Source organism: Pleurodeles waltl, chromosome 9 (genome assembly GCF_031143425.1).
Source record: "Pleurodeles waltl isolate 20211129_DDA chromosome 9, aPleWal1.hap1.20221129, whole genome shotgun sequence".
Lineage (NCBI taxonomy): Eukaryota > Metazoa > Chordata > Amphibia > Caudata > Salamandridae > Pleurodeles > Pleurodeles waltl.
In genome coordinates this window covers 181597335-181612665 of record NC_090448.1, presented here as the reverse complement: position 1 = coordinate 181612665, position 15331 = coordinate 181597335, and the positions used below count along the sequence as shown (strand labels likewise).

The 15331-nt window shown below is 39.3% G+C and overlaps 1 protein-coding gene across 4 annotated transcripts in view; it reads left to right on the top strand.

Moving 5' to 3' along the window:
• PTPRG (protein tyrosine phosphatase receptor type G) overlaps positions 1-15331 on the top strand; it is a 1030330-nt gene that overhangs the window by 162073 nt on the left and 852926 nt on the right. For all 4 annotated transcript variants that reach the window (XM_069206538.1, XM_069206537.1, XM_069206540.1 and 1 more), the window contains exon 2: positions 7062-7166. In XM_069206538.1, the coding sequence (XP_069062639.1) occupies positions 7062-7166 (105 nt within the window). The remainder of the gene's footprint in view (positions 1-7061; positions 7167-15331) is intronic.

The window sequence follows — 15331 nt, the reverse complement described above, 5'->3', positions numbered from 1 at the left end:
AATCTTTATTGCTTGAAAAAAAGCCACTGCAAAACAGTATACAATAAATAGGGGAAAAATATATTAAAGAAAAATACATCAAACAGACATAGTGCCATCACAATTGTCCCATCTGGAGGAATATTTTGTGGAGAGATTTGAAAGGGTCTTACCCAGTGCAGCCGGGCTAGCGTAAAAAGCTATTTTTATAAGCAATAATTCTGTGAAAGAAAAAGTTCGGCGGATTTGCGTGAGAAGCAGTTTTTGTGATCCACAAAACAGTAAAAGTAGAAGTGCCAAAGAAAGTGCAGTGTATCTAGAGTGAGATTAAACACTGCATCAGAGCTCAGGGTGGTTAAAGTGCTTAAACTGTTATCAGTAGAAAGTAAAGGTGCAAGGGTCTAGGCATGTCATGACTTATGCTCGAGTAGTTAACCAACATGCACCTTATATAACATTTAGGGTGGAAATACTGTTGGTTTTCTAAGTGATAAATGGGGGGTATTCACAGTTTGGGGACCCATGACTGAAGCGCCATGTTGGTAGGATGCTGGAGACCTTATCATAATAGGTGTGCTTACAACAGACTTGCCATTCAGATTCTTCATCCTGCTTACAGATCCCACACACAAACATACATTTCAAGGACAGCGGTTTAGGCTGAAGCCAAAGCGGTTTATTATCTTGTTGCACCCCTTCCCTTAATCTGCCTGAGCCATGACCTTCACCTTTTTCGTGAATTGCTGAAGGAATTTCACCAGTATACAGTTCAACCTAATATACATAGGATTAAAGCAGGCCAACACCACCTCCCTACAAGACCTCATGTCCGGGCATTCTGCCTTCTTCTTCTTCGTAGCAGTTGTTGCCTGTCCTCCATTAGGGTGGGGCACAAGCACAGTATATGGATAATGTCTTCCGGACCCTGTTCACATAGCTGACAAATCACCAGCCCCTCCGTCTTTTCCATACCGAATAATCTGTGTCTGTATTATCCCCATCCTGTATTTCATCAACTGTACTTTGGACCAATTGTTATAAAGTTCACTTAGGTAGCTCTGTGGTTTCAGCTGTGTATAGGTATGAAGCATCCCCCAACCATGTTTGTGTAGGGACAGACCAGCCTTGTCCTCTAGCAATGAGAGCAGTTGTGTGCTTGCTTTTGCCAGCCTTTTGAACTTCTGATGTCGATTATATAGGTCCCAGGTCCTCATTAGACCAAGGGTGGTCTAGGCCTGCGACAAGTAGGACCTTGCCGGGCAGCTTAGCTTAGCTTAGTTTCCAGTTTGGACCAAAGGTAATGGTCCAGTGAGTCTTCTTTTGCAGACCTGAGTTTATGGCAACATGATGTAAAGGCACCCTTCCGTGCCAATGATTGCTTAACGATACCGAACTCCAGCCTTATCTGCGCTGGAGACGAATGGGAAGGAATCTGAAAAATTGATCTGTAGATCGTGAGTAGCATTTTATCCAGTATAGTGCTACCCCGCCCCTTTACAGCCTCGCTTCCGTAAGCTAAGGTCGGAAGAATCTTTTCGTGGGCTATCTGGAGAGTTGGCATAAACATAGAGCCTTTTCGTTTTGTATAGAGGACACCTAAGGCCAATGATCAGTGCATTGCTCTTCTTACTGATTTTGTCTAATTGATTGATTATATCTCCTGGTTCCATTGAGGTAGAGTCTGAGCTACTTAAACCTTTTGGTTGACTTTAACCTTTCTTGGTCCAGAGACTGCATTGGATTTTGTGTCCTAGCCCTTGAAAGACCAGGATCTTAGTTTTCTTCTTTTTCCTCAAGCCATTTCTGATTGAAAAGGCTGGGGTTGCATCAAGAAAGTGCTGCAGACCCACGTTGGTTCTACTAATTGGCACTCGGCCATCTGCATATATCAAATTCTAGAGCTGAAAGCCCCCCAATTTGTGTGGATGAGAATTGATTGAATTTAATATAGTACTCTTTAACCTGTTCTTATCAGATCAAAGTGTCTGTGCAAGGATGCAACCCTGTTTGAGACCTTGCATGGTATTGATTGGCCTGGAAGAGCGAGAACCATGTCTGATTTCTATTCTAACCCATGTGTCTTTATGCAAAACTCCTGTTATTATTTTGTAATCTTTTATTATTGTAAGAATTTTGAAATCATTCAAATATATATAAAATGTATCATTAAACTCATCACATTTTCTGTCTGGAGGCAGTTTTATACAAAAGCTGCATGCGAACGTTTTTTAACGTTAAACAGTAGCGAGGAACTACAGGAAGCGTTCCTTTTCCGCAAGGAACTTGGGTTCAGGATACAATGAACTGTATTGTTTGCAAAGCGCCTTTCTCCCAGGACTCCAGCTAATGTATGTGTTTCAACAATCCTGCACACAGGCAGTGACTGAATTAATGGAAAAACACGCTTGAATATTTAGTAGGCACCGGTGTTCCGCTGCATTTATTAGAAGAGTGCCCTGTAGTCTCCTCGTTATACACAATTAGGTGAAATCAAAACAACATGTAGAATTGTGTTTAAAGAAGAATGGGCTCTGAATCCGGTGGTTGGTGCGAAGCTGTGGATTGGTGTTGCATTGATATTTGTTTGGACTAACTGCACTGTGCTGCAAGACAAAAATGTCCGTTCAATTTCTGCCCAAATAAGATGCTGACATATCCAATTGGGTAAAGCATCTGCAAAGGCAAATATTTGTATCATTTAATTTTATGCATTGGAAATCAATAATGTGATTCATAACCGCACCATAGAATCACCACTCTGCCATTCTTTCACTTGAGCGGTAAAAGTCGGGAGAGTTTTAAAATTGATTTACATACTGTTTGCTGACTCTCGACGTCTTCACTTTACTGGGAATCGATAAATTGTTTATGCTAACTTAGGTATTGTTTTCCCAGTAAGTTATTTAGTGATAGGCCTTGTCTTCTGGAACATTGTTCTGCAAGTCTTGGGTTAATTTCATAAACTGTCGATTTTAAATTAACTTTATGCTGCAGGCTCATCTCTTTAGCTTTTATTCCTAGCATTAAATTGTTGTTGAATAAATAATTCTTTATGACGTTTACTTCTTAATTGGTATTTTACCTAAAGCTTTCATAATTATATACAAGCAGTACTCTGCATCATCTGTGTTTTAAGGAAACAGACTTTATTTTTTTGGTGCATTTATTCATTTGAAGATCTACTCAGCTGTGGTGTTAAGTTGAAAGCAAAGTCTTGAATTTCTGTCTGCTTTGCTTCCCAGCATCTGTGTATCCTTATAACCTAAATTTGCTTCAGTGAAGTGTGACAATGCAACAAGCCCGATTTGCATTTGTTGCTGGTGTTTGCAGCATGTGAGTAAACAAGAAGCAGATGTTGAGAAACGAATTTCCTTTGAGATTTTTTAAGAGAACATAGAGGTTTTCTATTTTGTTGGTTGAATCATCCTCAAAGACAATTCGAATGGTGGTTAGGGCCACATGTACAAAGCCCAAACTGCGATTTGGTAACTTGTTACCAAATTGCAATTTTGGTTTTGCGATTCGATATTAGGAAGGGGCGTGTCCAGGGCGTCCTTTCATAATATTGAATCTAAATGGTATGTGGGTTTGTTTTGTGACCGTAAATACGGTTGCAAAACATTCGCAGTTAGCACCAATTTCAAATTGGTTCAAACCCAGTCGCAAAGGGGAAGGGATCCTCAAATGTTTAGGAGTAGGCAGTGGTCCCATGGACCACTGCCTAATCTTAAAAAATCAAACTGAAACGTTTCATTTTTTTCTTTTTAAACACAGCCTTTATTTAAAAGCAATCCCAGACATGGTGGTCTGTTGACACCAGCAGGCTACCATCCCTGTGATTTTTGCAATTCCCGTTGGGTCGCATATTGCGACCTACCTCAATATTGAGATAGGTCCATTTGTGACCCACCAGGAAACGCAAAAGAAACTCAATGGAGTTTCTCACATTTGTAATTGTGATTTCCTAATTGCGATTTGCATGAAATTGTAATTAGGAAATCGCAATTCCAAATATTCATATATGTGGTCCTTCGTGTTTGGAAACTGCAAATACATTCTTTATCTGCATTTTTTGGTCACACTTTTTTATTGGTTTTATAAAGTGGTATAACTGACAGGATCTTGATGGGTAGGTCTGTTAAACACACAGTCCATAGATATAATGATGAGAAAGAAAAGTAATGCAAATAGTTAATTGAGGGTGATAATAAACATTGTGTCAGTGCAATTGGAAAGGGTTGCGTCTTGAATGGGGAAGAAATGTATTTATGCAGTGCGTTTATGATGAAGCTGTTTTTCACCTAAAGGAGGGGGTGTCTAGTTACATTTGTGAAGTCTGGCATCTTAGTCTGCATATTGTTTTTGTATTTGGTGAAGAACTATTTCATCTAGATTGTAGGTTGAAAGTTCGTTTTTAGTGAAAACTCTACTCTAAAGTTGGTGTTCTGGTTCGTCAAGTAGGTGGTACCTTATATTGAAACATTGTAAGGAAAGAGAACTAAATGGAGCCCACAGTTCAAGTGCTTGTGGCGCCAAATGTGAGTTGCAAAGAATAACTGTATATTTTATCCATGGTTATTATTTTTGTGACTTAATGTTGGAGGTTGCATTGTTTATTCAGATTGTTAGTATTTTTTTTTTTTTTAATCTGGTTTATTATTTGACACCAGTTGAAGAGTGTGACCGAGGAACAGGTTCACTCTAGACCCCCTTATTGACTTCCTCCAATATGAGAAAACCAATGTTGCACTTGTGCTTCTAAAGGTATTCTCTTCTGTTCTCCAGAGCTTTATGTCTAGGTATTTGGTGCTAACATATGCTTAAGTGGATGCTGGGTCTGAGCCAGAGAGAGATGGGACATTTTATCAGTACAGGTAAAAGTTTAAAACGTGCTACAGCGAAGTAAGACCTCTGGGCAAGCCCATATTTTGCATACTACTAATAACTCTCAAGACAGTTTACTTGTAAAATGTGTGGCACCTATGGTGGATTAGATTATATATTTATGATGGCGTATCGCAATCATAAAAGTCAATCATAGTTCTGTGAAATGCTGAACCGGCTTTGGATGCAATATGAAGATTGGATTTCCTGAGGCATACTTTTGTGATCTGGCCCATACAAGGGATCCTTGAGAATAAAAAAAATAAAAAAAAAATATATATAAAATTGGTGTAATGGATCGGATGACAATCACACTGCAAAGTAATCCAAACAGTAGTCTTGTTTCCAGCACAGACCAACTGGAAGGTGGAGTGATTCATAGTGGATTTAATTTAGAAGGCCCAAATCAAGTGTCTTATTAGTAAAGTTTTTTTCCTTTATGAATTTTGTGACCATTTTTACTTTACTTGGTAATGAACTGCTAGAACAATGCAATTGGCTTATTAAAACCGAAATCCACAAGAGTATCAATTTAATAAAATGATTAAAGTATTGAAAGACTTGAGTTGGGTTATGTAGTGTCCCCAGAAACGAGAGGAACACCACGCATCAAGGTTAAGGAATAATCCAAGCATTAAAAATCAATCCAGACTTGCTGTCTAAAAGCAGCCACAATATCCGTAACCTGAAACGAGGTCCTTTTGTGAACTAAATTAATGATTGCTAGATGACATATCAGCACCAAGAGACCCCTGGGTGGTAGTGCTCATACAAATCATTAATAATATCACATAAGAAGTGGTGTTTGGGGTATACTTTTAGAAACGAATGAAACCTATTTTGTTGTAAACCAGACCTGAAATCATCCTGCATGGAGGGCTTTTTCAGAAGGAATCAGACTATTGTTAGCTGGCCCTACAATGCTGTCTTTAATCATAGAGCTTTATTCAGGTTTGTGTGGTTAGAAAACTTTCTTCGGGAACTTGGTGATTACTCAAAAGTAACCAATATATCCTCACCAAACAAAGTAATTGATAGCAGATTGCTCTCAAAGTATGCAAACCTGGACATCCTATGTCCTTGTAGATATATCATCATTGCTTAATCTTTATTCCCATTGATTAAGGAGGACTAAAGAATAAGAGGGGTGTCCAAGAGAATGGAAATGGGGTTGATCCAGGGTGGTGTAATGGATGCGCGCTAGGGATTAGAGTATCTAGCATGGAGTGAAGCTGCTTCTTAATCAAAGAATGAAATGAGTGCATTGTGTGCACACAATACTTTCCTTCAACATAGTTCTATAGGCAATCTGATCACCCCTGCCCACAATATTTCATTTACAGCACAATTTAAACATCTTTTATAGCTGTTGTCCAGTATTAGGATTTCACTCACATTCAATACCATTGACTCCAGTGCGTCTTTGACTGCAGTAAAAAGTAGCTGTTTAACTCTATCACCATTAGCTTGAGAAATTGAACTGCCTTTGGTAGTGTCTGGACTTCTGCTCCACACAAACACACCCTTATCAAGGTGTGTTTGCGGACACACTAAATATTCAAGGAAGCTGGAAAACATACGATTCCTGAATGAAAACTCGTACATATTAACCCTGCCCTTCTCTTTCGTAAGTGTTAAACCTTTTTTTTTTTTCCCAACTATAGTATGTCTACAATTTTTGATTTACTTAATCTTAAACTTAGCACAACATTCCAGATGGTTCTATTTTAAATCCTTTTTTGATTTCTGCTGGTGAGGGTTACCTTTTCATGCTAGTAAATACATGTCCATTTCAGCATGTTCTTGATGCAGGATATATTTGAACCTTTCTCTTACTAGGTAGGGACTGGATACTATTCCTAAAAATAGTACAAATGCAATGAGGTTTTTTGTGTTTTGCTCCATATGCGTGTAAATCTTGAACAGCTCTTCTTTCTTTTCAGAGTACTTAAAATGGAGGAATGTGAAAAGGAGGAAAATACTTGGTTTAATAGGGAGGAGAACCGCTATGGGCATGAGAACATGAGTTCTTTGTGATATTTTTCCCCATGAGTTGTTTAGTGTATCATTGTTTTGGTGTGGAAACAAAATTAAGCATGTGAGGTTAGACATGGAGCTAGAAAGCAGTTTTAAATGTTTCTGACATTAGAAATGTGTCCTAAATTCATTAACACAGTACTCATTTTCTATTTTTGTAGCTTCAACTGAGGGTTATGTTGGATCACTACATGAAAACAGACATGGCAGTTCACTGCAGATACGTCGACGTAAGGCAATGGGAGATCCCTACTGGGCATACTCTGGTGAGTTTAGCATGAAATTAGTATGCATTTTCTAAAAGACGTTTTTTTTCTTGAACTCCATGTACAGTGTTTTGGCTTGGCCAATGTTATTAGTTGTATGCTGTGTTAAATGCAAATTCATGAACTTTTAAAGTGTTGACTGATTTATGTAATTGAATCTCTTCATTACTTGCCTCAAATTTGTGATTGTACAAATAGTTTTCCATTCTGTTCTTTTACACATGTAGACACTGTACTGCGTGATCTTCAACCAGTTACACAGTACAATTCATTTCCAGCAAACTAGCAGAAGACACAGTATTGTAATGCCAAGTTCTTGTGAATTCTGTTTTTACAAGCCTCTGTTTATATTGGCTCTGAATGATGATGCAATTTTGGTTTCTGGATGGAGAAGGTTGGGTGGTTGAAAGGAGGTGGAGTGCAAAAGAGGACGCATTTCTGCAGTTGTGGTCTTGCAAGCACCCTGGGTTCTGGGTTCTGACTGTCCAAAAAAAGCTGGCCTCTTTCATTGCTGAGCCCTAGTCAAGATGGTCTGGAAGTGAAATTCCACCTGTTTGAAGGACACAGGGTGGAAAACTCCCTTGATGCCAAATCTTGTAGGCAGTGGATGCAAGCTGGAATCTCCTGCACTGCTATTCACAGTACCACTGCACTTCTGAAACGTCACGATTTATTGGAAAATCACACTCTTTAATTGAATATTTTGAGGAAATTAGGACTACTTTTCGCTTGTGAAAATGAAATGCTGGTATCCATGGCAACTATACGTATGTGGCTTTGTAGTGGATTTGAAAGCATGTTTCTCTCTACAATTAGAGTACTGACCTCTATCTCCATGAGTGCACTTGAAATGGCCCAGTGAACAGTCCCTTTTGAGAGTCTCGTGCCAAATTATAATTAGTTTGGGTTTATTTATGTGAGGGACGAGATTGTTTATCAGTGTGCTGTGAACTGTACCAAGCACCTATTTAAATTTTATTTAGCTTTCTGGATAGTGATAACCACGTCAAACTTGGATACTAGGAATAATTTGAAGGAAACATGGATAAAGTTATTCAACAAAGTATTTTATGGCAAGTTGCTTGTACAAGTCAGCTCTTTCTGAAGAACAGTCACGCTCTAGGCTCCCAGATCGTTTGCTATTTTTTTTCTCTTGCTTTAATGTAGCATAGCCAACACTGGAATATTTGTTCATAATGTATTTTGCCATTTTCAGCACGTGAAACTGGCAGATACATGTTTGTGTTTCATAGAAATCTGCTGGGAAGCAGATTTATTTTCCAGATGAGAACATTTTTCCATTTTTTTTTTTTTTTGTGCTTGAGAAATAAATAACATCTGTTTCCTGTCTTTAATGATCCATTTTGTTAAAATCAAGCAAGCTGGATCCGCACTGCTTTGCCTGTTACTGGTCTGATCGTCACATTGAACTTCTAAAGACCTGCATCTGTTGTCCCATACTGTTAAGCTCATTGGCTATCTGAAGCCAATGTCATGTTATACTGGAGAACGTGTTGTGTGCAGGTCTGGTAGCATTGTGTAGCCTGATTATAACCTGCATTTACCATGTTCGCTTGTAGACATTCTTTTATTTGGTGGCAATAAATGTGTCCTGGAGGCTGCTGCATTGTGTTTTGATCTCTAGGGTGTGGTCTGAAATGAACGCATCCCGTCACTCCAGTTTGAGTTTGTATGAATTTTGAGATTGATACTAACTGTTTTTTAAGGAACACAAGATATTTCTCATTTTCGATCGGAACATACACGGAGTGCAGAATTATTAGGCAAGTTGTATTTTTGAGGATTAATTTTATTATTGAACAACAACCATGTTCTCAATGAACCCAAAAAACTCATTAATATCAAAGCTGAATATTTTTGGAAGTAGTTTTTAGTTTGTTTTTAGTTTGTTTTTAGTTTTAGCTATGTTAGGGGGATATCTGTGTGTGCAGGTGACTATTACTGTGCATAATTATTAGGCAACTTAACAAAAAACAAATATATACCCATTTCAATTATTTATTATTACCAGTGAAACCAATATAACATCTCAACATTCACAAATATACATTTCTGACATTCAAAAACAAATCAGTGACCAATATAGCCACCTTTCTTTGCAAGGACACTCAAAAGCCTGCCATCCATGGATTCTGTCAGTGTTTTGATCTGTTCACCATCAACATTGCGTGCAGCAGCAACCACAGCCTCCCAGACACTGTTCAGAGAGGTGTACTGTTTTCCCTCCTTGTAAATCTCACATTTGATGATAGACCACAGGTTCTCAATGGGGTTCAGATCAGGTGAACAAGGAGGCCATGTCATTAGATTTCCTTCTTTTATACCCTTTCTTGCCAGCCACGCTGTGGAGTACTTGGACGCGTGTGATGGAGCATTGTCCTGCATGAAAATCATGTTTTTCTTGAAGGATGCAGACTTCTTCCTGTACCACTGCTTGAAGAAGGTGTCTTCCAGGAACTGGCAGTAGGACTGGGAGTTGAGCTTGACTCCATCCTCAACCCGAAAAGGCCCCACAAGCTCATCTTTGATGATACCAGCCCAAACCAGTACTCCACCTCCACCTTGCTGGCGTCTGAGTCGGACTGGAGCTCTCTGCCCTTTACCAATCCAGCCACGGGCCCATCCATCTGGCCCATCAAGACTCACTCTTATTTCATCAGTCCATAAAACCTTAGAAAATCAGTCTTGAGATATTTCTTGGCCCAGTCTTGATGTTTCAGCTTGTGTGTCTTGTTCAGTGGTGGTCGTCTTTCAGCCTTTCTTACCTTGGCCATGTCTCTGAGTATTGCACACCTTGTGCTTTTGGGCACTCCAGTGATGTTGCAGCTCTGAAATATGGCCAAACTGGTGGCAAGTGGCATCGTGGCAGCTGCACGCTTGACTTTTCTCAGTTCATGGGCAGTTATTTTGCGCCTTGGTTTTTCCACACGCTTCTTGCGACCCTGTTGACTATTTTGAATGAAACGCTTGATTGTTCGATGATCACGCTTCAGAAGCTTTGCAATTTTAAGAGTGCTGCATCCCTCTGCAAGATATCTCACTATTTTTGACTTTTCTGAGCCTGTCAAGTCCTTCTTTTGACTCATTTTGCCAAAGGAAAGGAAGTTGCCTAATAATTATGCACACCTGATATAGGGTGTTGATGTCATTAGACCACACCCCTTCTCATTACAGAGATGCACATCACCTAATATGCTTAATTGGTAGTAGGCTTTCGAGCCTATACAGCTTGGAGTAAGACAACATGCATAAAGAGGATGATGTGGTCAAAATACTCATTTGCCTAATAATTCTGCACTCCCTGTATATTGGCAAATTTGAGCGTTTTAAATTTTTAGAAAAGACTTCTTGTGTCCGTGCGCTGCTGATAACACTGCTAGTGTATTCATGTCGAAGTGATTGAAGCAGAGATAAATCTCTCACCTGTCGAACTCCCACATTATTGTTATTTCGTAAATAACTCCTAATTGTAAGGAGTAAAATTATGCTTTTTATGTTATTTGCCTTCATAATGCCATCACAAATGCACAATCCACTTTAAAGGCGTGCGTAATAAACCATACCTATGACCTCCACTGTGCCTCTATTCATGTGTATGACTATATTTTGTGTTTATCATCCTGTAGTTGGCCTCCTAGATCATAACATGCCTTCCTCAACTTTCTAAGCATTGAAATGAGCAATTGTTCCATATTTGTCCAAGAAGCGCTGGGAGTTTGAGTTCTACCTTGTTGATGGCTATCTTCTAGATGAACCGGATAGCTTGGCTGGTAATGCAGATTGAGAGGTAATAACACTCCGAGATTTGAAGGTGGTGGTGGTAGTGGACATTTACATGTTGGGTTGTAGCCGTTTTAAGGTCCTAATTGTTCTAGTTCTACTGTTATACATGTTATCGTTTCTATACGGCAGTTTGTGGACGTGAGCAAGATGCTGATCTGCTCACTGTAGTGTCATGTTTTGCACCGTATTTTGTTTTCCGAAGCAACGTGCACATACATTGCTTATGTCTTGCTCATTACTTAATAATTGTTCTACAGCACTTGCTGACATCTTTGTCTGTACCATAAACAGAAGGTTTTACTGTTACCCATATTCTTGATAGTCACTTTATCAGTTTCACAAGGGTGGAAAGGTGGGCACTGCTGGGATTCAGACAGCCCACAGTAACCTTTCAGAGTGACACGTAAAGTATGCAAAAAAGAAGCAAGAACTCTGGGTAGTTCCCTTGTGTAGGTGGAGAGCAGCTCAGGTATATAGCACCCTACAGCACCAACAACACTCTAAATTTGCTCACCACAAACGTCTGTTTTTTTCTGGCAAACTTTTTAAGCATAGGATTAGCACAGTGCCATCCACGCCGAGCTATAAAAATGATAAAATACTTTCACCACTCCAGGCTTAGTATTACAACTTTGGATTGGTGGTATACCATCCAAGCCACCCTATAATTATCAAAAGCAACACCTGGCACATGATTGGACTGAGGGGTGCCCAGGGCCTAGTAGGGCTCGGGGATGGGGGACACGCCGCTGTGGCCAATAGAGGCAGGGGTTGGCCCTACATATGGTAATAAAATAATACTTTGCGTTTTATATAAAAAAATAATTTAAAAAAATGTATTGAAAGAAACAAAGGTTAAAGTAACATTATAGTTAGATGAGTTTGTCAGTGATCGCATTAACGTTTTAAACTTAAAATAAATAAAAAAACAGACATTGACCAGTTAGAGTTAACAGAGCTAGCTATAACCTGTGCTCCCGCCATACACTGCTTATGACCTCACATATTACATCACTCATGACATTCTATGACATAATTTATGACATCACTGATGACCTCTCAAACGTCTTAGAGTTTATGTAGCGATGGGTAGCTACCGTATTACTTTTCTACCTTATGTACAGACTCTGTCCCTCTGATGGGTGTGTTTATAATACGCATGTGCTCCTAGTGCATCATAGGTGTGTAGAGGCACTGAAATTGTTATAAATGTTTACATTGTAGAGTTACTTTGTGTGCTGGTGAAAACGTGTGTCGATCATGTGCCACACAAGTTTCTAGACTCTGCAGAAAAGGCTTGCAACAGGGCAAGGATTCTGCGTACAACATACTAAGTATTGTAAGCAGCCTGGACTTATTAGACCATCATCTCAGCATGACAATTTCTACGCAACATAGACTGTTTGCACCAGGTGTTAAGCTATGTGCATGTGATTGTTTTGCTTCAGAAGAAGGGCTAGCTGCAACGCTTTCACCATAGTATTAAGGTTGTAAGTAGGACTATCTTTGGCACCCTCAGGCATTGCTAATTTATAAAAATAGTGTGTTTGCCAAGTGTTCCAGAGTGTACACTGTTCTTATTGCATACTTTTTAATACTCCGTTTGTGTATTTTACATTAGTGTTTCACTGTCTGCAAACTGTTCTGTACGGGGTAAACTCTCTCCATAGAGTGAATACTCTTTACAGTACCGACTTCCCTATTCATATCAACTTCATTACTCAATGTTGTTCGGTGACTGTCCGGGAATTTATATGAATAAAAGCTGTCCATAGTCGGACATTTGTTTTGGAACAGACGTTTAGTATTTTAAGGGACTTGGCTCTCCATTAACAGCTGAATACATATATGTGAAACCCTCATAGCATATGGTTTTCAATATCTGTTGTTAATTGTTAATGTGAACTACTCCACCTGTGAAGTGTATGGTCTAGAGTCAGTGTGGCACATAACCCGTGCGTTCTTCACCTAAGGAAGTTATTTCTATGATGGCATTAAGGATGCTTTATATTTTATGAGCTGTTTTGTACTTCCCTCTAATGCTATACCTGTTTATAGAGCTATGTGTACAAAGGAAGGTTGACTGATGTAATCAGTGTCATAAATGATGTCATGGAACATGTGATGAGTGAATTAATATGTGAGGTCATAAGCAGTACATGGCAGGGTGCAACTTATACATTCACCGGTTATAGTTATCAGTTAACTGTTTTTTTTTTTTGTTGTTGTTTTTTTTTCTTTTTTTGGTTCAAAACGTTAATGTTTTACAAAGCCTCCTAACTACAAGTCACTTTAACCTTTGTCTTTTTTTAGTGAAAAAGTGTGTGTGTGTGTGTGTGTGTGTGTGTATATATGTGTGTATATATTTGTGTATATATATATATATATATGTGTGTGTATGTGTGTATATATATATATATATATATATATATATATATATATATATATATACACACACACACACGTTTAAAATGTGAGCCTTTGGGTTTGTGAGTAAATTTTTATATATATAATATATAATTTCAATTAAAAACCCAAAGGTTACAGGAACGTTACAGTCACACTTTTGAGTGAATTTAATTACTTATTTACATATATATATATATATATATATATATATGTGTGTATATTTATGTATATATGTGTATATTTGTGTGTGTGTGTATGTATGTGTGTGTGTGTGTATGTGTGTGTGTGTGTATATATATATATATATATATATATATATTCACTTAAAAACCCATAGGTTAAAGGAGCGTTACAATTAGGCTCACATTTTAAACATCAAAACCATAGAAAATCACATATCCTAGTTAGTTATCTCAAGTAACTATAACTCATGCCCTAAGGTAGCTATAACTCGCACGCCCTCCATGCAGTTTTTTCATAATATTCTTTTATTGGAAATATTACATTTATATTATCAATGATGTTATCAAAGATGTCACGAATGCCGTAATTTTTAGGTTAATTAGCAGTGCACGGTGAGCGCGTGAGTTATAGTTACTTTAGTGCACAAGTTATAGTTACTTGAGATAATGCTAACAAGTGAATTCCCATGTTTTTGTATGTTTAAAATGTTAGCCTAACTATAGCGTCCCTGTAACCTTTGTGGTTTTCTTTTTTGTTTTTTTCTATATTTTTGTTTTTTTTTAACGTAAAGTTATTTTTATTTCTATGCACTAATCCAACCACTGCTGTGCTGTGCCTTTAGCCTTCAGCTGTGCCCGGTGGGGGTAGGCTGCAAGGCCTGCCCTGCGTCCAGGCCCTGCGGCCAACGCCCTAAACTACCCAACACCATGTTGCAGATGGCCTTTGGTTGTGAGCAGCGGGACTTGGCCACAGCCCGTCTTTGGGGCTGTGAGAATAGGTGTGAAAGGGTGTATCTGGGTGTGAGTGGCTGTGCGTCTGGGTGTGTGAGTGGGTACATGAGGAATTCCGTTAATCTGTGAGTGGATGAGTGGGTGCGTGGGTGTCTGAGTGGATCCTGTGAGTACATGAGGGTCTGAGTGGGGCTATGAGTTGGCTGTGTCAGTGTCTTATTGGGTCTGTGAGTGGGTGTGGGAGTCTGAGAGGATCTGTGAGTGAGTGCGGGTCCGAGTGGGGTCTGTGTGTGTGTGTGTCTGGGTTTGTGAGTGGGTGCGAAAGGGTCTTAGTGGGCATGTGAGTGGGAGAAAGATTGAAAAAGAAATTGAGTGAGATGGAGAGATAGTTTATTAAGCTTTGATGAATAATACTTAGAATGAGATTTCTGGACAAATGAAAAACAAAATTGTCAATTAAAAAGAGTGAGATCACCTTTCAGTGTGAATGTTAAACTTTTGAAGTTTAAAAAAAATTCAAGATGGGGAAAACAACCACAAGCACACCTTCAGTAGAACCCTCAACCTCACTGTGATCTTCATCTTTAGGCCATAGGTGACTCCTTACTCTGGTGCTTCCAGACATACCTACGACAGCCAACCCAGGCATGTGATTGGAAAGAAACATGGATGTTCCATCACTAGGAATGTTTAACAGTCAAAACACGAGTAACTAAACAAACCCACTGCCAAGCGATACTAGGATTTGAACAAGCCCCAGGGGTGAGGGGGTGCGGGTCCCAAGGTCATTATTGGCTCCTCATCAGGGGCCTCCTCCCAATGACTATTGCTCCGGGGAGGTGGTGCTGGGAGTCCAAAACTAACCCCTTATCTTTTCTGAAAATTTGCCCCAGGGAGGTGACGGTCCTTGGAGATGCGGGTTGGGGGGCAGGGGGGGGGGTTGCATGACCCCACACAGAACTAAATATTTGACATGTGAAGGTGAAGGTCCCTGGGGCTGCGTGGAGGCTGGGTGGCCCCTCTGCATCGGATTTAACT